This window comes from Podarcis bocagei (assembly GCF_964188305.1).
Source record: "Podarcis bocagei genome assembly, chromosome: 5".
NCBI classification, from domain to species: domain Eukaryota; kingdom Metazoa; phylum Chordata; class Lepidosauria; order Squamata; family Lacertidae; genus Podarcis; species Podarcis bocagei.
Window position 1 is genome coordinate 52,327,964 of NC_138129.1, and position 24,969 is coordinate 52,352,932.

The 24,969-nt window shown below is 45.4% G+C and overlaps 1 protein-coding gene and 2 long non-coding RNA genes across 21 annotated transcripts in view; 2 read left to right on the forward strand and 1 right to left on the reverse strand.

The window, feature by feature from the left end:
* PTPRF (protein tyrosine phosphatase receptor type F) overlaps nt 1-20,312 on the forward strand; it is a 478,572-nt gene extending 458,260 nt beyond the window's left edge. For all 12 annotated transcript variants that reach the window (XM_081195232.1, XM_081195228.1, XM_081195234.1 and 9 more), the window contains 10 exons: nt 141-316; nt 6,575-6,694; nt 8,091-8,245; nt 9,687-9,972; nt 12,722-12,900; nt 15,332-15,458; nt 16,378-16,503; nt 16,890-17,044; nt 17,343-17,478; nt 18,757-20,312. In XM_081195232.1, coding sequence (XP_081051358.1) covers nt 141-316; nt 6,575-6,694; nt 8,091-8,245; nt 9,687-9,972; nt 12,722-12,900; nt 15,332-15,458; nt 16,378-16,503; nt 16,890-17,044; nt 17,343-17,478; nt 18,757-18,825 — 1,529 coding nt within the window. In that variant the 3' untranslated portion in view covers nt 18,826-20,312. The remainder of the gene's footprint in view (nt 1-140; nt 317-6,574; nt 6,695-8,090; nt 8,246-9,686; nt 9,973-12,721; nt 12,901-15,331; nt 15,459-16,377; nt 16,504-16,889; nt 17,045-17,342; nt 17,479-18,756) is intronic.
* Nucleotides 1-21,036, forward strand: part of LOC308587585 — a 440,103-nt gene extending 419,067 nt beyond the window's left edge. Inside the window, exon 2 of the long non-coding RNA XR_014008476.1 lies at nt 20,856-21,036. This is a non-coding gene — a long non-coding RNA (uncharacterized lncRNA). The remainder of the gene's footprint in view (nt 1-20,855) is intronic.
* The window catches only part of LOC308587579, a 66,637-nt gene that overhangs the window by 12,685 nt on the left and 28,983 nt on the right, over nt 1-24,969 (reverse strand). For 6 of the 8 annotated variants that reach the window (XR_014008464.1, XR_014008465.1, XR_014008466.1 and 3 more), the window contains exons 5-6: nt 5,252-5,316; nt 2,093-2,772 (exon numbers count right to left, since the gene is read on the reverse strand). The exons of 1 other annotated variant lie outside the window; for it this stretch is intronic. This is a non-coding gene — a long non-coding RNA (uncharacterized lncRNA). Of the gene's footprint in view, nt 1-2,092; nt 2,773-5,251; nt 5,317-24,969 lie in introns of those variants that run through there. One more of the 8 variants, XR_014008470.1, reaches the window with a different exon arrangement.

Below are 24,969 nucleotides of genomic sequence, written 5' to 3' on the forward strand. Positions count from 1 at the left end.
TCTCCCCAACCACTTTCACATCTCTTAACAACTACTCCCTGTAGTACAGTCTGTTTCCACTACCAGCATGGTCCAGGATTCTGGCGACCCCCTTGTCTTCTCAACCCCCTGAAGGTGCATCCTCTTCCTTTGTCATGCAGGTGTTCCTGGAAGTGACTACATCAATGCTAATTACATTGATGGCTACCGGAAGCAGAATGCCTACATTGCTACACAAGGGCCTTTGCCAGAGACACTCAGTGACTTCTGGAGGATGGTATGGGAACAGCGCACAGCAACTATCGTCATGATGACCCGGTTGGAGGAGAAGTCTCGGGTATGGACAAGTGCAATCCTCTCTTCTGGGCAGAGATAAGTCAGAGAAATGTGGTGCATGTTGATTCTGTGCGTGCAGTGCAGCTGAGATTAGTAGCAGCCTCATATGGTACTGTGACATGGGGCAAGGGGTCCTAAGTGCAGGCCTCTGAGGAAAATAGAATATAACATTATAGACAAAGATGGTACTAGGATTTTAATGCCAGCCTGATCATCAAGCATAGCCTCCCCACCCTGACCAGTTCTAGAAATCCGTAACCGAATACTTTTTATATCAGATTCCAACAGCCTAAATGAGTGATATGACATGGGGGAATGGTAATTTCTATGGCTGTTTCACAGTCTGATGGAGTTTTTGCTTCATCAATGAATCATGGTGGGAATCTTATGCCATAGAGCTACACAAAGAATAAAAATTCAGCGTGGCTTCCTGTGTGAAATAGTGGCTTGGGAGGCAGGGCTGTGGAGCTCCTCTCCAGCCTTATGCTCAAAGGCATAACGCAGATGTTCAAAGGCATTCAAAGTGGGAGGAAGGAATCGGAACCATTGTGGCAAGTCCCCATCACCTTGCTGGACCCAACTTCCATTCATTAGAGGACAAGTTTCTTTACAGGCAACAACTCCTCATTTATGTGTGATTTATTAGCACACGACCAACACGTACAAGCAGTGCTAGGAACCTGGAAGATGAACCTGGAAATATTGAGCTCCCTGGAGAGTCCTCCTGGCTCACGAGGAGACCTTCCCCACAGCCCAAAGAGGACCTCAATGTGAGCTGGAGGGACACCAGGGCTTGCTCAGCTGATGCATGGGGAAGCAGCAACAGTGGCTGTGCTGCCCCACATGTCAGCTGTTTGGCGGGGAGGTTGAGCAACTCAGTAAAGCCCCTCTGCCCCTCCAGCTCGCAAGGAAACCCTCTTTGGTGGGTCTGGGGTGAGTCTTCATGCAAGCCACTAGGATTCTCCAAGTTGCTCCCTGTTTTACACAATTTTACGTATGCATGCAGGGGCCCATAATGTAGCTACCACATAAATGGAGAGTTGCTTTTTAGTATGATATGTGCTGGCAAAGGGGGCGGGGGAGGCTCTTCATGCATAAGCTATTGTGCAGATGTGTCCTCCAACACAGGGAGGTCAGACATAACAAATAGTGAGATCTGATTTCAATCCCTATCCCCATGTTTACTCTTTGAATGTGCACAGGGATTTATGGAGGGTTCTTTCACCCCCGTATAGCTGTGCCCTTCCCAGTTGCCTGGGTGTCACTGAGCTTAAGATGCATGTGTTTAAAGATATCCTCAGAGACATGGATTTCAGTGTGGAGAACCTTGGGCGGAGGGTTCCCCAGAAAGTACCATCTTTTGTAGTGAACATTTATGCTCACAGAATATTTTATGTTTCCATGCCAACCACAGGGCAGGGAGATGTGCACTTGGACTGTGGTTTACTTGTCTCTTTAGTCAAATAGACTTGAGTCAGGAGATTGGAAATGGGGAATTTGCAGAGAGAGGGAAGTAGCTGAATGAAGGGGGTGATGTATGTGGAGGGAGAAAAGACAAACACAGGCATGTATCCTTCCTTGCTTTGCTGAGTTTTATTGCTGAAAGCAGAACACCAGTGCTTTGTGTGATAAGAGGACAACAGAACTGAGTTACAGAGAGTGCAATAGGGACCAGCCTATGCTCCATCCTAGGCAAAAAGGAATCAACCCCAGATTATTGTAGAAAAAGCTTGTTGGTATTGATGGATGTTGTGTGTGGGGGGGGTACCTGTCAGACAGCAGTGTGAAAGTAGCCGCCTTCATCATGGAATTGCACAGCTGTTGCTAAGTCTTTGCCAGTGCCTAATAAGAAATGCTAGGCTGGATCAGACCAATGGTCCATATAGTTGACTTCCTGACACTGCCCCCACCCCCAGATATCATAGACATTTTTACAAAGTAGGAATGAAAAAGAGAATCTGTTCTCTGTTGATATTCTCCCACCATCTGACGTAGTGGCTGGCCATTTATGTTTCTTTCCTACCCATATTTTATCTAGCCTGATTTGAAAACAATTTGTTCTAGCTGCATAACAGCATTCTGCAGAGAAGTTAATCATGCATTCTGTAGCAAAGTTTGTTTAACTAAAAAACCATTTGTTTTAATTTCAGTGAATAGCCTCAATGTTTATGACAATTTCCCCTTGTCATTCTTCCTATACCATTCTTGATCTCTATCCAGCCCCTCCTCAGTAATGTTTTTCCCCCAAAGCTAAATAACCCTCAAAACCTTTTTCCACAAGGATTATTGACCTGTTGTATTTTCTTGTCCTTTTCTGTACCAGCTGCTGTTCTATAATGTCCTTTTTTTGTGGGGAGGGCAACCAGAGTGATACGCAGTCACCCCAAATACTGCCATATACATAAAACGGATACAATAGGGAAGAGGAGGACAGGGGGCTGTTGCACTGTGTTCATTCTAGAAAAAAGCAGAGGTAGGGAATAGGTTGGTTCTGAAAGTGTTTGTGAACTTAAAGCTAACCTAGTTTTCTGGAGCAGGTAATGGCTGCTGCAAACATACCAAAGTGGCAGCAACTTTGTGTGCCAAGCAACTTTGTGCATAAAGCAGTTCCCCACCACCACTCCAATGCAACTCTTCTCCTTCACGTTTGTCTTGAGAGAGCTAAAATTGTGAGAATAGGTTGGGAGTTAGTTTGCACAAACAGTTTGCCAAGTAGACATGCCTCCATGTGCTTGCATTTAAGCAGCAGACACAGTATTTGTCTGTGGTTATTAACTGGGCCATGGAACTCCAATACAGGCTTTTCAGTTTTAGAATAGTGCTTGCATTTAAGGTAAACATGAAATGACCCTTTTTTGTGTGTCAGAATAAATGAATATCCAAAGTCCAGTTTGCTTTGTTTTGGGGCTGTCCAGCTATCAGAAGATGCTCCTCAGAGTGTGTTTCTCCAAGATAACATGTTCTGTAAGGCCCTTTGGGCACTTGTCTCTCTCCTGCCTCGCTGCTTGTTGAGATGCACATTATCTCCTAGTAGCACACTTCCCCTCCTCCCCCTCCTAATTACTTCCTATGAAATGGAGGATGCAGTAGTACCCTCAAGGTGACATACTTCAGTGAGTTAGCATACCATCCAGCCAAGTATGGTGCATAGGGAAGATTCACTGACACACTTGTTCCTCTGCATTGAACTGAGTTCATACCACTACTCTTTAGAAGCCTGCCTTACTACCAGTCACAGATATGATGCACCCACATCAAGGGAACCATCAATTAAGTAGTCATAGTAGCTTCATGGTGGAATCAGACAAACAGGTACCTGATGGGTGGGAGTAAAAGATTGATCTAAGCCAGGCATAGGCAAACTTGGCCCTCCACATGTTTTGGGACTACAACTCCCATCATCCCTGACCACTGGTCCTATTAGCCAGGGATGATGGGAGTTGTAGTCCCAAAACATCTGGAAGGCCAAGTTTGCCTATGTGTGATCTAAACGCTAGACTAGCTCTTGGGGATTCTCCAAGTGAAAGGGTTCACTTTTAACATCTGTCTTTTTCAGTGCTTGCTCAAGCTTGCCCCTTTTCTTATCTCCAAGCTGTCTCCCAGCCTAGGACCTTTGAGCACGGTTTCAGGTGAATGCTAGCAAGTAGCACTTTCTCAGGCCCAGCAGCAATGCTGTGTGTGGGTATTGTTGCTCTGGACTTTGACTTCGTGGATTTGGGGAGCTCAATGCTTCAAAAGGTTTCCACTTCTTCTGGAGAGCAATCAATGGGGGGTGTACCTATTTGGTGCCTTGTTATGACCTGCAGGGCCTGGCAGTTTCGTGGTACATATCATCCTCACCTTCAATGTTTGCATACTACATAAAAGCATATTCATTCACTGTCTCCAAAGCTTTTGCAATTGGCAGCAGAATCAGCAATATGTGAGTCTCCAGGGCCCTATGTGTTCTGGGGAACTGGCCCAGACTGCCTTTTCCATAGGAAACTTCCCTTGCACTCTCCCAGTTTCTGCACCGCTCAATAGAAAGTGCCCTGAAGCCCAGGTATATTAGAGACCTCTCATCCCATTTTGCAGACAGTGGGTCTTGGGATGTGGCCTGCCTGGTAAAGATATATTCTAAACCAGCTGTTCTTCCTTTGTAGCACTTTTATTAAGGGGGTCTCCTTATTTTCCCAGCAACTGAGGGAGCCACTGGGCACTGCCAGCACTAAATGAATTTCCAGGTTGTAAGCGTGTTCATGACATTAATGAGAAGCGAGTGATGCCAGAAGAAAGACTCTCTTATCTGGTTTAGTGCCATCGTGCATCAGCTTCAGCATAAAATTTACAGAGCTTGAAAATGGGGCATAAACATTATGGGTAAATTTGGCAGAAAATGTGAGTGACTCTTATCTGGTCATGAATAAATAATTTTCAATTACCAGTTTGGGTTTTGCTATTAAACCCTAGGATAGAGTACTTGAAAGTTTGTTTTGTGTTTGAACATAAACACTGTAGTCTCCCCAGAGTTGGGCAGCAAAAGGGTGACATTTGCTGAAGAAGCAGTTGGACACAGCCAGGCCTGCGCTGCCATTTGCTATATTAGCTGTCACTTGAGTGGGGCAGCTTACCAGTAAGCCAGACAACAGACCTTCCTTCTTGAGCACATACTTCTGTGACCTCAGGAGAACCAGGATCCCAGCTACCTGTAGCTCCTCTACAGACTTCCTCAACTGCCCAGGAAGTTGCTTCTGACCTTAAGCAGTGATTCTGAAGGTGAAGAAGTTGTACCCCAGCAGTTCTAGGGTGCACTTAAATCTCTCATCTAGGCATGTTTACTAAGCCCACCCATTAAAATATCCTCAATTAACAGGCGGAACACCAATGATTTCTAATTAGGGTGTTGTTCCATGTCCTCCATTCCCTAGAAACACACACAGCTAATAATTGAGCTTACCATTACTTGACAGGTCCAGATGATCCTCATTCATTCTCCCTTGTAGAGGTTCTGTTGTAGCCAGGCTTTAGTTGGGAAGGAGAACTAGGGGGAGGCAGAATAGGAAGCAGAGTACAAGGGACGGATGGGTGGATAGGTGAAGCAGGAGGTGGAGAGGAATAGCAGCAGACACACATGGAATTTAGTTTTTAAAATATGGAAGATTTGGGCAAAGGAACAAGACATCTTCCCTGCCACCTCTCTCCACCATGGAATAGAGGAGCAAGGCTATACAGAGAGCAATTTACATCCAGGAAAATGTGTTAGTGCTTCCCACTAATGCATCTTAGTCAAATGGGAGTGGGAAAATTTGTCCTTGCTGTGTGGACTGCCCACAGCGCATTTATAGACAGGAAGTACACTTCCAGGTCTTGGGCTTTGACAAAGAGAGAGAAATAGATGAAAATATGCTTCATAGCTTGATGCATCTCTCACATATTTGGCACCTTCCCAGCAAAGCAGGCCAATCCTACTTCAGCAGAGAGCAGCATTTTCAGCTATCCTTTAGAGGGGCTCCTTCTAGCAGGCATACACTGGCATTTCTTCAGGGCCGGGAGAAGCTCAAGCTAAAACCCCCAAAATGTCCATTCTGTGGCTCCGTTTGACTCTTTTCTCTTGCTAGACATTTTTTTGGTTCAAACTGGCTGTCTCAGTTGCCCTTCAAGAATCTACTACTCCGTCCCCACTTAGAGGATCTTCTCCCCACCTGCTGTCTCCTGGAGAGGACATTGCCAGTGACCGTCATGGCAGGAACCCTGGCAGATTCCCAAGCAGAGGATGATAGACTGTGGCCAGGCTTCCCACATTCACCACTGAGGGGGAGGAAAGATCAGTACATTTGTCTACAGACACCAATCTTCTCAAAGAGCAGGGAAAGGACAGAAAATTACAGGGGAAGAAATTGCTTTTGAATAGACCATTTCTCTCTGTTGCACTCCCCTTGCCCATTAACATTCTTGCTCCTTATTCCTACCTTTGAGCATCAAGTATCTTGTCTTTCCTTGTTTCCTACCAGACCATCCAGTATTACTGGCCTTTTGCAGAACAAAGTAGAGGGTCAAACAAAAATACCCACTTGCTTTGTAAGCCTCAGCCAAATGCAGTAAAGGTGTTTTGCGTTTCTACACTACTCAGAGTGTGTCTATACCAGCCATTGGCTCCTAGCAGGGGCAATTTGAGTAAGGCGAGAAAACCAGGCTCTGAGGCATCTTAGGGGCATATGTGGAGCCCATTGATAACTTCACCCCCAAACATTGACCCATTATTTCCTTTTTCTCATTGCAGGTGAAGTGTGACCAGTACTGGCCAGGCCGTGGTACAGAGACCTATGGATTGATCCAGGTGACATTGCTGGACACAGTTGAACTTGCCACGTACACAGTTCGGACATTCGCCCTCTACAAGGTAAAGGAGGAAGGAAAGTGTGGGCAGCCAAGGTCTTGCAAGAGTGCCCAGGAAGTATCTTTCCCAGAGAGTTACATGAAAGTGCAAGGAGTTAGACTGACTCTTTCACAGATGCTTGAAGTGAGAGAACCCATCATCAAATACAGGCTGAAGTGGAAGAGCCATCTACACACATTTCACTCCCAGCCCAGTCTTGCCTTATTCTGCCAAGGAGCTTATTCTTTGTGCATCTTGGCCTTGCAGTGAAGGCCAAGCCGTGTGTTCTCATTGTGCTGGTGAACTAACCTGAAGGTTAGAATGGCCTGAGGAATTCCATCTATCTGTACAGCTATTAGCCATGGCTCTCAAAGCAGCTGATAAAATACAGCAAACAACAAATCACAGTGGACAGCCAAAAATTCAGCATGAAACAAAAATAGAACAGAACAGATTGTGAACATATTATGAAAGGAAGTGTATGGAATGAATGAGGAACCACCGGCCAGGTGCCACGTGCAGCCCTAAAGCCTCCAAATCTAACCCACAGCCTCCCCTCTTCAGTGTGTCTCACACACACACACCCAGCAGCAACTGGGCTTGCAACAGCCTTTCCTCTGAGCACACAATAGTCTGTTTTGAAGCCTTAATGCAGGGAGGGGGCATGAGTGTGCAGAGTTAGAGAGGAAAGAATTAACCCTCCCTTTCCCATATACTGTGGCCCCACCACCCAAAGTTGCCTCCTCCCCACAGAAAGCAGCCTTCTATTGGCTCAAATGAGAGGCTGTTTCCAAGAACAATCTTTGTTGAGATTGCGGCTGGGGAGGGAAGAATTAACTGTCCCCTCCCAATCTGCAATCACCATAAATGTTGCCTCTTTCCCCTCTGGGAATTAGGCTTTCCCCCCAAGCCTAATTACTTGTAGGGTGGGGGGAGGTGAGTATTAACGTCTGTCTGTGCCATGTAGGATGGTAGTATGTATCTGCTGTGTGTGTGAACACTTGAGAGTATAGTCCTCTCCAGATGTTCAGAATGTGGCTGTACAACATGCAGGGAGCATCTACAGTCACAAAAGGCTGCTTACTTCACACAGTCCTCTTCCACAAGTTGGAAGGCAAAATGATGAAGGGGCTGATGTAGCACACTCATCCCTGTTGTTTCCCCACCCCAAAAAGACCCATTGAAATTTTACCAATTGAAGAGAGCTTTTGTCATCCATCCCTCTGTTTTGGCCCAACCACCATAGGGCTGTGGCCATGAGGCAGTGCAGCCCTTGGGCTGAAACAAAGGGTTTCCCATCCCTGGTGTACAGTAATCCTGTGCCCTGAAGTGTCTGAAGGCATGGAATTTCTAAACCAGAGAAATAAGCCCACTGTCCACTGCACCACCACTAGCTGGCATATTTTGGCTTCTTCCATAGAATGGGTCCAGTGAAAAGCGGGAGCTGCGGCAGTTCCAGTTTATGGCTTGGCCTGACCATGGGGTGCCGGAGTACCCTACCCCGATCTTAGCCTTCCTGAGAAGAGTGAAAGCCTGCAACCCCCCTGATGCTGGGCCAGTGGTTGTACATTGCAGGTAAGGACTAGTAGTATAAAGGAATGGGAAGGGCCTGCCAGTCTCTGTATTTTGGCAGGGGTGCACCTGTTGGGATTTACAGTCAGCCTGGCGCCACTGCTGCTGCTGCAAGAGCAATGAAATCAGCATTACTCTGCTAGCATAAGCAGCACTTTGCAGTCAGTGCCCATCATCGCAACACTTAATTCACTATTTTTACCTGAGAAGCAACAACAATATTTTAAAAATTAAAACATTTCAGAGGGGAATTCTGCATATTTATTATATATTTATTTTATTGCATTTCTATCCTACCTTTTCCTCCAAGGAGCTCAAGGTGGGGTACATGGTTTTTCCTCTCTCCATTTTATCCTCACAACAACCAATGGCAATAATACTGATGACAGAAACCCACAAATCCATCTCACATAAAATGCAAGCATACTTTAGCATCCATAAAATGTGCAATTATTACTCTGTTATTGACTTGCTTCTATTTCCCCCCTGTACCTGAAGGCTTAGGCTAGCTACAACATATTAAAATGAACCTTCAAGGTAGAATATCTAATTGAACCACACAGCAAGATGAAATATCCCAGCACCATGCATACACAATTCAGGAAACTTTTATCCCTAATCTAAACTTACAGCTCAAACATTCATATTCTGCTAACAAGTATGTGCATTCACAACACAAAAACATATGGGACACCATTCTGCACAAACATACACATGCCATCTATTTACAGAGCATGACACACCATCTGCATGTGCACTCATATAATCTCTTGCTGCACTTCAGGATGGAAAGAAATGACTGCTTCAGCCACAAACATTAGTTCACTAGGAATCAGCATCTTATCTGGCCAGTGATTTATCTCTTGTAGCTGAGTGGGAACTATTACTGAACAAACCACTTCATCACTGCAGCTCTCACGAACTCCTTAGAAACGGTATTTAATGCTCTCCCTTCATGCTCTGGTTCAGATGGGAGTGGTGTATAATTAACACACGCTCTCTCCCTATTAAAACCCTGTTAGGAATTTGACATGAGCAGCAGCAAGGAGATGTCCTGCTGTAGAATTCTTAGCTATCAGACATCACATTTGTTGTTTGTTGGTGTGTTTTTGGTTGTGCTGGTTTGTGCACTGGGAGCAGGACCAAGTTATACACTTCAAAAAGCCTCCACCAAGGAAGATTTGGGTTTGCTGGTTTTGTAAGAAGGAACATTACTCAGAAAGTGTGCACAGGGTGGGGGCAGAGAGACCATAGTGCAGAATCCTCATTCCATTTGCTCTATTCAGGTGCGTTAACCTGCCTCTCTGAGGGCTCTTCGGAGAAAGTGTGAACTTGAGGATTATCAGTCCCTGCAGTATGCGGTGGGTTGGGGCAGGGCTTGGTGAAGGCTTAGAACTGATTCTGAAGGAAGTACTATTTCATGATTTGTGCCATGCTTTTACAGCGCCGGTGTGGGCAGGACAGGCTGCTTCATTGTAATTGATGCCATGCTTGAGAGGATGAAGCATGAGAAGACAGTGGACATCTATGGGCATGTGACATGCATGCGCTCACAAAGAAACTATATGGTGCAGACTGAGGATCAGTATATCTTCATCCACGAGGCCTTGCTTGAAGCAGCCACCTGTGGAAACACTGAGGTGCCCGCACGCAACCTCTTTGCTCACATCCAGAAGCTGAGTCAGGTACCTCCGGGTGAGAGTGTCACAGCAATGGAACTGGAGTTTAAGGTGAGCAGAAGAGCATTTGCAATTTTTCCACATGTCAACACACAGAGTGATCAAGGGGCTGCACAGCTGGAACTTGCACCCCTGCCTGTCATCCCCCACAGATCTGTGAGCAACTATGAAGAGTTGATTCTTGGGTTGAAGGGAGATTTTCTAGGGATAATGATTCTTTTGTAAATTTCTAAACCAGGTAGGAAGTGATTAAAATATATTTGCATTGCAGAGTGAGTGCCCTCGACATTTCCCTCCTAGAACGGCAGCTTCTGGCAAGGATATAAAAAAGCAGATTGATATGAAGTTCTCAGCAACATTGCTTTGCAGAGTGGCTGGAGCTGCATCCAAAATCAGATGCAGATTGGGCATTAGTGGTAATTGATGTCACTATGAACAACTTCGCTGGAAATGCTTCTAGTTTAAATACTTGAGATGTCAACAGCTCCAGTGCCCCCTGCCTTGCTCCACTTGTAGTTCTCCCTAGTATGGAGGAGGAGAGAGGGAGGGCCACTGTCAGGCTTAGCTGGCATATTGCCTGGTGCAATTTAAGGAAGTAAAGTCCCCTGGTTGTCGCAATTGTCTTTGCTTGCCAGCACCAACACCCACACTTGTGTCGGCTTCACACCAATTTTTTCTTACAGCCTTGATACAGGCTGCAATTTTTGCTAATGCCCATATTTTCCAATGATGTGCATTTGTACAGCAAATGCTTGGGGGGGGGAGATAGTTCCTGTGGGGAAGCAGTGAAGCATGTAGAGTGTGAAACAGACTGCGGAAGCCCCGCTCTACCCTGGGAATAGCCTCTTGCAAAATAGCAGCCATGGAGTCAAAATATTGACTTGCTGTGGAAACAGCACAAAGCAAAACAGCATTGCCTCTTTGCTCTGAATACTGCTCACAGTGGAGGTTTTTTGGGGGTGGGGGACAAGGCTCTCACCTCCACCTGCACCTATTCCCAATCCCCAATACTTCCCCAAAGGAGAAGTGAACAAGTGGGGGGTGCCATGCTGCTGCTCCTGGATTCTGACATCACTGCTCAATGAACGTGAGAGAGGTAATGGCAGCAAGCAAGAGCAGCTGCTGTCACTACTTGCTAGATGGCTTGCTTTGCCCACCACTGGCTTGCTGTCCTCTGTGGGTGAGTGAGCAGAGCGGTAACAGCCTCACAATGAGAAGAGGAGGAGTTACTGCCGCTTGCTTACTCACTCCAGAAGAGCCAAGGGGCAAGCAGGTGGCAGTGGATGCTGCTCTTCCTTGTGGCCGTCACCACTCCCAAGAGAGATGATAGAGGAGACTGGTTGAATTGATACTGGTGAGGGGAGTGAACAGCTGTCACTCAGTGGTAGTGGGAACTAGGCCTAGCCTGCTCCCAGTGCCAACCAGAGGGAAAGGCAGACATGGAAGCAGGTGGCAGCGTCTGCTTCTTACTGCTGATGCTTATTGCCTGGAAAGTGGAGGCAAGTAGGCAGTGATAATGAGGAGGAACAACAGGCCTCTGGCAGTCAGTAGTAGACCTCAACAGATGTCAGCAGCTCAGATTGCAGCCCTGTTTCTGAAAGCAACTTGGTTGTATGTGCCATGCCATACATCAAAGCAGGAGCCACGGAGTGAAAGAAGTGGATGGGTAGAGCTGCAGTAAGAATTAAGGGGGAAAGGAGTGGAAAGTGAGTTACATGGAGCAAAACAGATCTCCAAGTCCTCATACAATTAGAAAGAAACTGGGCACCACATCCATAAAGGGTCCCCTACCTCTTTCTGGTAGAGAATGTGAAAAATTGTCCTTTTCCTGCCAAGCAAGGAAGCTGTCCTGCAAGGAGAAGAAGCTACTAGGCTAAACAAGTGCTTATCTCCTGGAGCTGTGGAATTAGCACTGAGCAGCCGGGAATGGGTGGCATTTATAGAGGACCTGTTGGCCGCAACTCTTCCTAGAGCTGCTTAGAAGTATACATGGGGCTTGCTTTATCCTTCTGAGTAGGTCTAATGAATGGGAGACACTGCTGGGCTCAACCAGAGTTTCAATTCTCTCTCTCTCTCTCTCTCTCTCTCTCTCTCTCTCTCTCTCTCTCTCACACACACACACACACACACACAAGCAAGGTCCTGGAGGAGGGGGTGTCCCAATATTAAAGTCCCCTCAAGAGCAAGATACATGCTTCTAAGCAGGTCAGGAATGATGTTAGAATGAGTGTTAGTAAGGTGCTAATGAGTAAAAGCAAATAACAAGAGCTCCCAGGGGAAGAATACTATAGAGTGACCCTAAGTACCCACCTAAAAGACACACACACACACACACACACACACACACACACACACACACACGAGCCTATGTTTTTAGGTGTACAAGTAAGATGCTTTAAAATGTGCATCTAAAATCTATAGTGTGAACTTGAAGAACAGGGTACGCTCATCATGGAGTTGTGACTGGCTATAGATCCTTGCTGAGCTTGTCTCTGCATCATGGGTAAAATGACCCTACTTCGGCTGAAAAGACATCCTCCCAGGGTCTTGCCTCCTCAGGACCTTTGCCAGGGTAGGCAGGAATTTTCTTCCTTTTCAAGGCTGCTGGAATGCCCCTATATTTCAGCTGGGCAGAGGGGCTGCTTTAGCCCAGCTTCCTGCATCTTTTGTTACCTCGGTCGTTATTCTATGTGGCAGAGTGAATAAATGTGTGTACATCATATGGGAGCTGCTCCTCCCAGGGTAGTTACAACTTCTGTGTCCCCCTGTCCCCCTCTAATCTGTACTTCTCCCCTAACAGCTCCTCGCCAACTCTAAAGCACATACCTCACGATTCATCAGTGCCAACCTCCCCTGCAACAAATTCAAAAACCGCCTGGTGAATATTATGCCCTATGAGCTGACACGGGTTTGCCTGCAGCCAATCCGAGGCGTCGAGGGCTCAGATTACATCAATGCCAGCTTTGTAGATGGCTATAGGTAATGTAGTCATTCTAAACAGAGTTTAAACTCTCCTCCTGTGATGTTGCTGTGCTGCTGCTTTACTTTTCTTTTTTTTTAAAAAAATTGATGCTATTATACAGTATCAGTAGAAATCATAACATTAACCACATCCTAAATATTTCAACATTTCATTAATATATTAAAATAATTTTAAATTGAAGCTTACATCCTTAAATAGGCATCTTAGAATTATCATCTGAAATCTAATAAATTACTAAAATAGGTATGTTCGATATTTAGTTATAAATATATTTATAGTATATAAATTACTTTTAAATTTGAATATAAGCTGGACAGCTCTATCTTTCAATAAGAGCACAGACAGTAGCCTTTCATTAGCAAACATGGGGCTTTTTTCAAGCTGCCTATTCCCCAGAGCCTGGGATCCTGATAGAAGTTACCTTTTCCCTCTCAGGCTTTATTAGCCTGGGGGTGACAGGTACTGGCTCCTGCATCCTCAGCTTTTCATTAGCCAAGATACTGCTGGGAACCAACTGTACAGTTCACCTCCCACAATGGGATTGTCTTGCAAAGTTGTTCACAGTTCTGCAATAACAGCAACTGAAATGCATCCTGCCACTTGAAAGCAAAGAAACAGTGAGAAGAGCAAATCTGCCTCCAAAATGGACTTGGGGATCCTTGAGGAGGGCTGCACCCTCTGCATGGGGGCAAAGGAAGCATTGTCCTATAACTTACTCCCTGCCCCCATTTCCGAGACGCCCCATGAGGCTACAAAAACAGCCGTGAATTGGTAGTGCAAAAAATATCTTAGGAGAGCATTTGAGTGGCAGAGGTCCAGCAACATGGGGAGGCTTTTCAGTGCAAAACAGGAGCCTGATGCCAGGCCTCTAGGCTGCTGTGCTGGAAACAGAAGAGCAGATGAGGTCCTGGCCACTTATCTGCTTCAGATTTCAAGTGCCCAGAGTGTGTTAGAGCCGCCACCTCCATGTGTCTGGTGCTGCAAGAGAGCTGCTAAGGTTGGGAGGGGGGCGCTGGCAAAAATGTGTGCCAAAGCAGCAGGTGGTAGCATTTCATGTCCTACCTAAACCGTCCCTGCAGGCCCCTGTTTATCTCTTCCCGTCCTTCCGTTTGAAGTGAGCAATCGTTCTCCACTTTATCTAAAGAGATCAATTGGCCCAAGGAGCTACAGACGGCTCTGAAGCTGCATCTTTATTAGCGCCTTTGTTTCTGCCACCTCCCCTCCCCCCGCCCCACTCCTGCCCTTTTATGATGTCTTATAAATCCACCTTGGAACAGCTTCCATCTCTGTCCCACACATTACAGCTGTCCTACAACAGATTCATTAATTTTTAGCACCAGTGGAGAGATTAAATGAGAGTGGATAAGGCTGAGAGCCTAAGACTACATTCAAGGATCTGTAGTGCCCCATAGTGGTAGAATACAGATGGCACAGATTCTCTTTTCAATTTTCTGACTTATTTTCCTACATATCACTGTGGAAACAGGATTCACTGTCTTCACTGGTAGCATATGTCGGGGTCTGTGTATGTATTTGCTCGCTACTGTCAGCAATGTAGCTAGAGTTTTGCAGTGGCAGAAATTCCACCCTTTGGGGTCATGTACAACATGCGGGTGGCGCTGTGGGTTAAACCACAGAGCCTAGGACTTGCCGATCAGAAGGTCGGCGGTTTGAAGCCCCGTGACGGGATGAGCTCCCGCTGCTCGGTCCCTGCTCCTGCCAACCTAGCAGTTCCAAAGCACGTCAAAGTGCAAGTAGATAAATAGGTACCGCTCCGGCGGGAAGGTAAACGGTGTTTCCATGCGCTTCTCTGGTTCACCAGAAGCGGCTTAGTCATGCTGGCCACATGATCCGGAAGCTGTACGCCGGCTCCCTCGGCCAATAAAGCGAGATGAGCGCCGCAACCCCAGAGTCGGTTACGACTGGACCTAATGGTCAGGGGTCCCTTTACCTTTACAACACGCATCCTATACCAGTGTTTCCTGCACACCTCAAAGGAACTCACACAATTTTACAAAAAGCTTACTGTAGAGTTGTAGCACTACTCTGGTATTATATTTCACCCCACATGTGCATTTTAGAAGATCCAACTGGTGTAATAACATTAGTTACTCCAACTTATATAATATGCCTCTACTCACATTGAGTAACTTTGGCTAATTACTTAGTGCCTTTGTGTTAATACTCTACTTTCATCAAGGGACCTCTGATAGCCTTATTGATCTCATAGCGGAACAGGTGGTTGTGGGCAAGGACTACAGAAGGAAGCAGCTAGATGCTATCAGAGATCCAGATGTGTGGCACAAGTTCTCCTCTCCTCCCCCAGCAAGCCCTTTAACTAGTTCTCTAGACCTAACTGCTAAGCATCTCCTTTCCATCCCAGAAGTGTCAGTCATCTACCACTCTGAAATTTTTGATACCTTGCAGGCAGCAAAAGGCCTACATTGCCACACAGGGACCCCTTGCTGAAACTACAGAGGATTTCTGGCGGATGCTGTGGGAGCACAACTCTACCATTGTGGTGATGCTGACCAAATTGCGAGAGATGGGGCGGGTAAGCTAGCACTCTCAGCTACCAAGTGATGTCTATTCTGGGGCTGTTTCTCCAGTGAGATTCCAGGTGTACGGCCCAGTCTTGGGAGCAAATATTTTGCTTTCATTCTCCTAATGCTAGAGGGTACTGAAGTCACTGCTAAAGGTGAAGCTCATTGCACTGACGTCTTCAGACTGTAACTGTTTTGTGGGAGGGATTCAGTTGCATACGAGTAAATTTAGGTTTGTGCTATTGAAGTGAATTAAAACTCTTGCACAACAACAAAAATGACTTTTTTGTGGTGATGGGAAAATGCACCAGAAATATAGCAACTGATTGACATGAAGTCATATAACCTCCCCACAAACAAATCAGGTGATTGCTGAATAAACAGTGAGCATTGTATAACCTCCTTGTCAGCTTTATTTAAATAAATCAGAATGTATGCTCAATAAGCACGCAATCTGCAGGAGTCATTCATCTCCAGCTACATGGCTGACTATCTCCTGGGACCCAGTTGGTGAACAAGTATCCTCTGCAACCAGCAATGGACTTGATCCCCCTGGCCCACTCAAACTTTAAGAGGAGCTGGCAGCTTCAGGTTTCTTGCTTTGCCCAGAGCCAGCAAAAAAGCGGCATTTGGGCTAGAACTGAGGTTTTCTACCTAGTAACTTGGCATGGAAGAGCAGGCTGATTGCTAATCAGGAAGTCATGGGAAATGGAGGCGTGCAGGAGCAAGGGGAGCCTAATCAATCACATCATGGCAGGAGGGAAGAAATAGATCAGTGTCTTGCTGCGCATATTAGAGCATGGAGTTGTGTGGGTATTGTACTACCCAACAGGACAAGATGTCAAAAGGCACCTCACTCTAAAATATTCAAGCTTCGGTCACATCACACATTTTGACTGTAACAATTCTGACTCTTCCTTTGCTTTTCAGGAGAAATGCCACCAGTACTGGCCAGCAGAGCGTTCTGCTCGGTACCAGTACTTTGTGGTGGATCCCATGGCTGAATACAACATGCCCCAGTACATTCTGCGTGAGTTCAAGGTCACTGATGCCAGGGTGAGTACCGCACAGCCTACCCTGAATTCCCCAATATTTATTGCCCATTACTGCTCAGAAATTGCAAGTAGCACAGGACAGAAGGGCTTTATCTTCAACGTGCATCTGATTGTCCATTGCTTTATCACCCTCTGCATTGGCGTTACTGTGTGTCAAGTGGCTGAGACAGCTGGAAAGCAGAAGCAAGGATTTCAGCTGTGTTTATATCTACTACACCCTGCTATATAAAACAAAATACTCACTAAGGGGCAAAAGAAATCTGCTTAGGTCGGCTGGGCCTCCCCTCCTCAAGGCTTTTCTGGCACCAGTAGGAAAGGCCTGACCATGAAGGCTGCCGTGTGTTTTGAGAGGATGCAGTGACTATATCTCCCTTTAACCACAACTAGGATGGACAGTCAAGAACCATCCGGCAGTTCCAGTTCACGGACTGGCCTGAGCAGGGAGTACCAAAAACTGGAGAGGGCTTCATTGACTTCATTGGGCAAGTTCATAAAACCAAGGAGCAGTTTGGCCAGGATGGGCCCATCACTGTACACTGCAGGTAAGTTCTGCTGTTTGCTTGTCCGTGGAAGCTGGCTAGGTGCTGTGTGCCAGTGGTGAGGAGGCTGAGGTCATCAGGGAAAGCTAGATTACTACTGCAGAGATGGCCCCACCTTTCTAGGTATAGAAGCCATTTCCTTGGTAAAAGGCAGGGGAAATTTCGGCTTTGTAGTTTTGAGCACACAAAAACATTGTGTGAGAGATATTTTAGCTTTTGGGAGAGCTTCTTTTGATCTTTGTGATCTTTTGATGCTTCAGTTCCCTTTCACTGTGTCTCTTTCTCTCTTCCTTATGTGCAGTGCGGGGGTCGGACGCACAGGGGTGTTCATCACATTAAGCATTGTACTGGAGCGCATGCGCTATGAGGGCGTAGTTGACATGTTCCAGACTGTGAAGACCTTGAGGACACAACGACCAGCCATGGTGCAAACAGAGGTAAACCACCAGCCACATGCTTGCTGCTGCACAGTATGGAAAAGGGATGTAACTTTCTCTGTAAGTAGGCATATTCCATATAAATCACATCAAGCAGCCACCAATCTTGCCTCCATTCCCATGTTGATGTGTTCTATGAGATATATAGGGTATATACAATCTTCTCCTTTGGCGATCACTCATAGCCGAGTAAGATTGTCTTCCATAAACACAGTTTTAACAAAGAGTCCGTAAGTGACTGTGGAGGCCAATTCTGGATCCACACATCCTTCCACAGTGGGGACATTGGTTTCTGGGTGGGAGTTGATCACGGTGTGGATTTGCCAAGCGTGCCTTCCTCTTAGCACATTTCTCCCTTGCATCCTGAGTTCGCGTGTCTTCAAAGCCCATGACACCTTTGGTAAAGGCTGTTCTCCAATTGGAGTGCTTGCAGGCAAGTGTTTCCCAATTGTTGGTGTTTATACTACATTTTTTTTAGATTTGCCTTGAGACAGTCTTTAAACCTCTTTTGTTGACCACCAGCATTACGCTAAGCTATGACTGGCACAGTATCTACAGCATCTTCTGAAGCCTGTAAAAGGCTTTAAAAGGGTGAGACAGCTGGATCAGTCAAGACTGATGAAGCCACATCAGAGCGCCTTCCAGCCAAGATTTCTCACCATGAGTTAAACCCCACTCTGGGTTAGTCCCAAAAGGTAGTCATGGTTAATACTGTGCAAAATAACAGTGCCAGCAAGCATTTGCAAAGGATTACACATGGCTAGTGGCTATCCTCTGGTTAGAACCCATGCTGTTTTCTGGTCTAACTTGATGGCAGCTTGGATTGGCCTCTCTTTCACCTGATCAATGCGACCTTTGATTCTGTGCTGTTCTTTGTGTAGTGCAAGGATATCAGAACCAGTGGTTGGATGGGTCGTGAGACGGAGAGCAGAAATCCATAATTCATCCTCCTTTTTATATAGAACATATTTTACTGGTGCACCATGAGAGAAAATTACATTGCTAAAAATTCAGTACTTGGGTTTCCCATACAGTCAGCTTGCTGCTCTCCCACCTGCAGTTTAACTGGAACTTCACTCCCAATCTAAGCTTACTGTACTAATCTGAGCAAAATGGCCCCTCTTTACATCAGATGCAGGGCTTGGTGCTAGCCAGCTGCCTCTTTTAGAGTGAGGTGGTGAAGGAGTCCGCTTGCCGGTATTTGCACCATGATGTGATAGAAGTGGTGGTCTCCTTTAGAGGCTTTTTGCTTATCCCATTCTCTTCCTTCTTCTCCAGGACCAGTATCAGCTGTGCTACAGGGCTGCACTGGAGTACCTTGGCAGCTTCGATCACTATGCAACGTAACTAGCGCTTTCAGCCAGTTGCAGCGGGAATGTCCAAGAGCAGAGACGGGTTCTTCCCAGCCAGCCGCCCATTTGTTAGTCCTTCTGTGCAGATGCTGCTGCTGTTGTTGCAGCATCAAGCCTCCCCATGACCAACCAGTTCTGACCACAGTATTTGGGTTCATTGCCACAGCGCCAAAGGTGGGACCAGCTTCTAGCGTTTCCAATTTCCAGATGAATTTCTGTTAATGTCCCCTCTCCTCCTCCTCCCCTTGACAGCATTTCATGGTGAGAGTCACTGGGTGGATGGAATGGGATCTTTTATATATGTAAAATAGTTAAACTTAGTCTTTTATATCTTTTCTTTTTTAAATTCTTTTGCAAGTCTTAATGTTTTGCTCAAGCAAAACAGAAGAATGGAGGTGGTGGGGTTTGAATTTCCTTTTGCTTCCCCCGCCCTTAACTCTTTTGTTGTCTCAATCAAGGTGGTGCTGCCCATTTTCGGGCAGCCCCAGGTTAATATTAGTGGCTGGCTCACAGCTCTGGGACCCTTCCACTCCCTCTTCAGTCCTTTGTAGAATATTCAATTTCACAGAGCTGGAGCCAACTTAATGCTTATTTCTAAAGCCTTTTATTCATAAGCCTGTCTGTCAGGTGGGACTCCAGCAGCTATTAGATGCTTGGTCCTATTGACATGTGTCCAGTGACCTCACATTTGTCAGCAGATCCCTTATGAACTTTCCATTTGAGTGAGAGACCCACTGCTTGGGATTCTCTTGTTAAGATGGGGGGGGGGGGAATGTGGCATCCTTGCCGCACGAAAACCAAGTTCCCAAAAGGGACCTGACCGACACATTTATTTAGTTCTTTCTGTGCCAGTAGCATCCTGAGGTGCTGTTGCCTAGGCAACTGTGGCCAACCAAGTGCATTGGAGCACCTTCCAAGGTGAAAGAGCACAACTCTGGGAAGTCAAGCCTTCCTGCACAAACAACCCCGGCATGGGGGTGCCTTGGCTATTAGGGAGGGAGGGGTGGGATTCTTCAGGTAAGAAATTCAGTTCTCAGAGGCTGAGTGTAACTATAATTTCTGCTATCCTGTACCACATTTAAAAGTCATTAGAATGCTGTATTTTTCACTATGACAGGATGGTCTAATTAACCAATGTGGCAAGGCTACTGGACTTAATTTAACGGTACTATATATTAATACTCCTTATTTTCTCTCACTTGCACTAAAGGCAGGGAGATTACAGCCTTCTCCCAGGTGCATAGTTCTATAAATAAAGGTGGTGGAAAGGTCTCTAACTATATTATCCAATGTATTCAAATTACATTGAAATCAACAATCCTGGGTTGGTGATGTTGGAGAGAACATTCATTTTTACCTTGTGAAAGCATAGTGCTGTAGGGGTCACTGTTGTATACAGTCTGTTTTCTATTTGTTAATAAAAATCTACAGCATCATTGCATAATTCTTGATGTTAATAAATTTGAATAATCGGGTTTCCTACACGTTCGTTTTGCTGTCTTGTTTTATTTGCCAGTTAGCAGATAAACCTGTAGTTACCCTGGCAGGAGCTCCAAAAGACCACAACTCTGTGGGAGTGAATCCTACCTGTCCATGTGGTGGAAAGCAGAACTCAAACAAAATTCTGTGAAAGCGAAATGCTCTTGCTTGGCTGCTCACACAGACAAGAAAGAGGAGGAGCGGCTGGAACAGTTCGCCTTTCAGTAGAAGAAGGGTGTGCCATGAATCATTTCCACATGGACAATTTGGCTGCTGAAACAATAGCACTTACATGATAGTATGGAAGTGCTTCTGTTTGTAATACACTACATGTGTCATATATGGGAATGTTGAGGGTGGCAGGAGAGGATACAGTGGTACCTCGGGTTACAGACGCTTCAGGTTACAGACTCCGCTAACCCAGAAAGAGTACCTCAGGTTAAGAACTTTGCTTCAGGATGAGGACAGAAATCGTGTTCCGGCGGTGCGGCGGCAGCAGGAGGCCCCATTAGCTAAAGTGGTGCTTCAGGTTAAGTACAGTTTCAGGTTAAGAACGGGCCTCCGGAACAAATTAAGTACTTAACTTGAGGTACCACTGTATATTGATTCCTTCCTAACTTGCGCTACCAAGCTTCTTCACTTAGTAGAGTACATTCCCCCTTTATGCAGCAAAAAACTGGTTGCAGACATGTGTGAGCCTCTTAAGACAATAAACAATTCAATCTGGCTTGCCCTGGTAAGGCCTCTTTGATCCCTCCTAAAAGAATAAAGGCACCATAGTCTTATTCATAAGTAACAAAAAGTAGTTTTACTCACGATCAGGCAGAGGACAGTGTGATCTCTGAAGGCAGGCTTTAGGCTTATATGTACAAACAGGTTTACCCCATATGGGAGATAACCTGGGGAGACTGCTGGCTGGCAGTCAGCTAGCAGTACAGTCCAGGTGAATCAGGAAGTTTGCAGGATGAAAAAGAAGATCGAAGAGTGGGGAGGTGGCTGTGTGACTTGGCCTTTTACCAGGTCTGGAAAGGTCACGCCCACCTACTAGTCACATGCAAAGAAGGATGCTCCAGGCCAAGAGGGAACAGGAAGTTTGACTGGCTGGATCAACATCCCCTGCATGACCACTCTAGCAAAACAGGTAATGTTGTACTTGACTGCTCCCAGTGGATTACATCCCACATCATACCACCAGTAGCATGAGTTATTGGCACCCGGGGCCAGCAAGCCACCAACACTGCCAGTGCACCCCTCCACCAAAGCCAAGCAGGACTGCGTCGCCTGCCCACCCACATAGTCATCACCCAAGTGAACCTCACTCTTACCTCCCTGCTGCTGCTACTGCTGCACCACCATCTTTTTTCCCCCAAGCTAAATTTACAAACCCTTTATTTAAAAAAGAAAATAGGGATTTACTGTCCAAAACATCACTTAACAGCTTGAAAAATCTGCATTTTGGCCCCGTGTTTACATGCTAAACTTTATCCTAATATCCTAGACATGCACACAACCCTATGCACATACTACATTTATGCAAACGGGAGGTATTCTCAGAAAGTGTGGGGCAGTAGGAAAAGTTACTGCCGCTCCACACAGCAAATTGTTTTTCCTTTGTTGTAAGGCAGCTACACACAAAACTGCAGCTACAGAACCTGTGCAAAAGTTTTCAGGGCACAAAAGGGTTTGGATAGGGGAGATCTCTTCTGCCTTCCCTCCCACAACACTAATACACTGCCTGCCTCTTGCTATCCGAGAGAAAGAGAATAGCATCCACATTGAAAGAAAGGAAACAAACCTTACTTTTTTTTCTTTCTTTTTTTTGGAAACTATCCACCATGCTAAGTGCAAAATTATTCATGGGGTAATACAGGTGCCTGAGAAACAAACTTAACACTCCCTTTCCCTCCATATTCCACTGCCAAAGATCTAGAAAGCTACTTTATAGGCATGTACAGTGGTACCTCAGGTTAACAACGCTTCAGGTTACAGATGTTTCAGGTTACAGAATCCACTAACTCAGAAATAGTATCTCGGGTTAAGAACTTTGCTTCAGGATGAGAACAGAAATCGTGCAGCGGCAGCAGGAGGCCCCTTTAGTTAAGAACAGCTTCAGGTCAAGAACGGACCTCCAGAACGAATTAAGTAATCTGAGGTACCACTGTATTTAAATGCCATTGGTGGTGTTCAATTAAGTTTTACTCAGAGTAGACCTACTGAAATTAATGGATCTAACTTAAGTCATGTTCATAAATTTTCATGTGTCTTCTCCAAGTAAAACTTAGTTGAATTACTAAGTAAAGGCAGCTTAAGATGATCATCACCTCCCCTTAGTCAGGATCCTACATACATGCATAAACCTACTTAAAAGATCTGGAAACAGCACAAGAGGGGGGGGGCAACAACGTGCTTTGCACAGTTTGGGAAGTTTCTAGTAAAGCCATGCAAATCTCAAGAAAATGAGCCAAGCCACACATAGCTTGACTGATGCTCCCAATAAAGGGGATACATTTTCCTATATAAGCACTGTTTTGAACCAATTTAGCTTTCCTACAACTTTTGCAAGTACAAAAAAAAATTTCTAGCATGTTGGAAGTTTTCTTGTTATGTATATTTACAGGCAAAGTTCCTGTAGAAAGAGAGCAGATTTTCATTTTCTACTGTTGACCCCCCACATTAAGGTCAACCACCTTCAATCTGGAATCCTCACTACCTGTTTTCAGCCCTGAAATAAGTCTAATGGTGTGTGTTTAAGAATCTTCAGACTATAGTTTCCTGAATAACCACAGTTAGCCACATCATAGCTCTCCGGTCTTAGCTCCCAGGTCTGTTTCTGGAGCCAATTTCTGGTGCTGCTTTTTAACTTCCAAATGCCTAAATGGCTTACAGGGCCTACGTATCTCAAGGACTACCTGCTGCCAAACAAGCTGCTCACCCTAAGATCTTCATGATGTGCTTTTTTTGCACGATTATAAGGTGATCAGGGATATGATTTTTGTTTTGTTTTGCAGCATCTTGCTTTTGGAATCTGCCTCCCGCTGCTATCTCTGTTATCTTTTCATTGCCAGGTAAAGGCTTTTTTAAGTCAAATCCTGGATTTGACAGGATATGGGTTTATCTGGCTTAAGTGCTCTTTTGTTTTGCAGTCATCTTCTGTGTTGTTGTATTTTTATTGCTACATACAACATTTCAAACTTTTGCAAACTGCTCTGGTAGGCTGTATATACCGGGGGGGGGGGGTCTGTGTCCCCAAAGACGTTGTTGAACTTCAGTTCCATCATCCCTGGCCACTGGCCATGCTGGCAGGAGCTAATGGGAACTAGAAGTTCAGCAACAGTTGGAGTATCACAAGGCTTCAGTCCTAGTACCGTTCATGTTAACTATTAATCAGTGCTTCTCAGACTCCTACTTCATCAGCTAAACAGGCCCAACATTTCCAGCTTCTCATGTAACACAGAATGCATGCAGTTGAGAACTGAGGCTGCATATTGTCTAAATTTTGTTCCAATTTAAAAACAGTCTTTCTTAAACAGAGTGACCTATACTGAACACACTATTTCAGGGAAGGTCTCACCCAAGTACCGTAATCTAAGAATTATAATTTTCCTCCTTTGCTGATGCCTCAAATTGGAGACTACAGCTAATATTTTAGATGCAAAGGGGGCAGGCAGTTCTGCAAGTAAATCTACTTCCTCTTCTGAAACTAAAAGGGGTGGAGGAATGGGAATGGAAGGTCAGTTTCAAGCTCTTGTTCCACCCAGTTGCCCATACAGATCATAATTTGAAATGGGAAAACCTAATGTTCCTGACTTCAGAAGGTAAAAGTACAAGACCTGCAACTACTATTGTTTTTGACATGAGCACTAAGGTAGTTGCAGAGATGCCTATGGATAGTGCACAAGAGGAAGAGAATTAAAAGGCAGCAGGTGATTTTTTTTTTATGGTGATGCAGATTCAAAAAAGGACTTGGTAGAAGTTGTGTCCAATTTGCCACAATATAGGGGCAAAACCTACCCAAAAGTGATTATCAAGTAAAGCTGGAAATTATCTTGCCTGGTTTTATCAGAATGAAAAATCAGCCTTTGTGTACTGACCAATCAGAATCTTCTAACCAAGTAAACGTATGAACATGCTTTATACGTAATACTGGATTTTTGCTCTGATGTTTGAAAAACAAAATTCTCTAGCCTTCCTACACACGGCTTCATTTTCAGTAAAATGTAGCATAAGTCCCATAGCCATGATACAAGCAATGTGAACTAGCAAGAGCTATTTTATGGTGCATATTGTTTCTTATATAACTGGGTGGGGAAGAAGGAATAAATTAATGCTTAATTTCTAAATAAAAGGTATGGAGTCAATCTTCTGAAAATCATATTTAGGCCTTCTTACATGAAAGCTCTTTCCTTGTCCATAGATGTGCAAAGAATACTTGACAGGGGGATGGGGCTAGAGATTATGAGACCGTGACATTCTGCACATGTGTAATGGCACATGTTCCTAAATAACACCTGTCAGGGGTTCAGGGACAGAGGCACAGGGGAGGCAGGAGGTGGAGAACGATTGGGAAGAGTCCGAGGACAGCGAGGAGGAGGATGACAGTGACCCGAGGGATTCCATGAGCCTTTCCAGCGAATCAGAGGATTCCCAGAAGGGAGCCCCT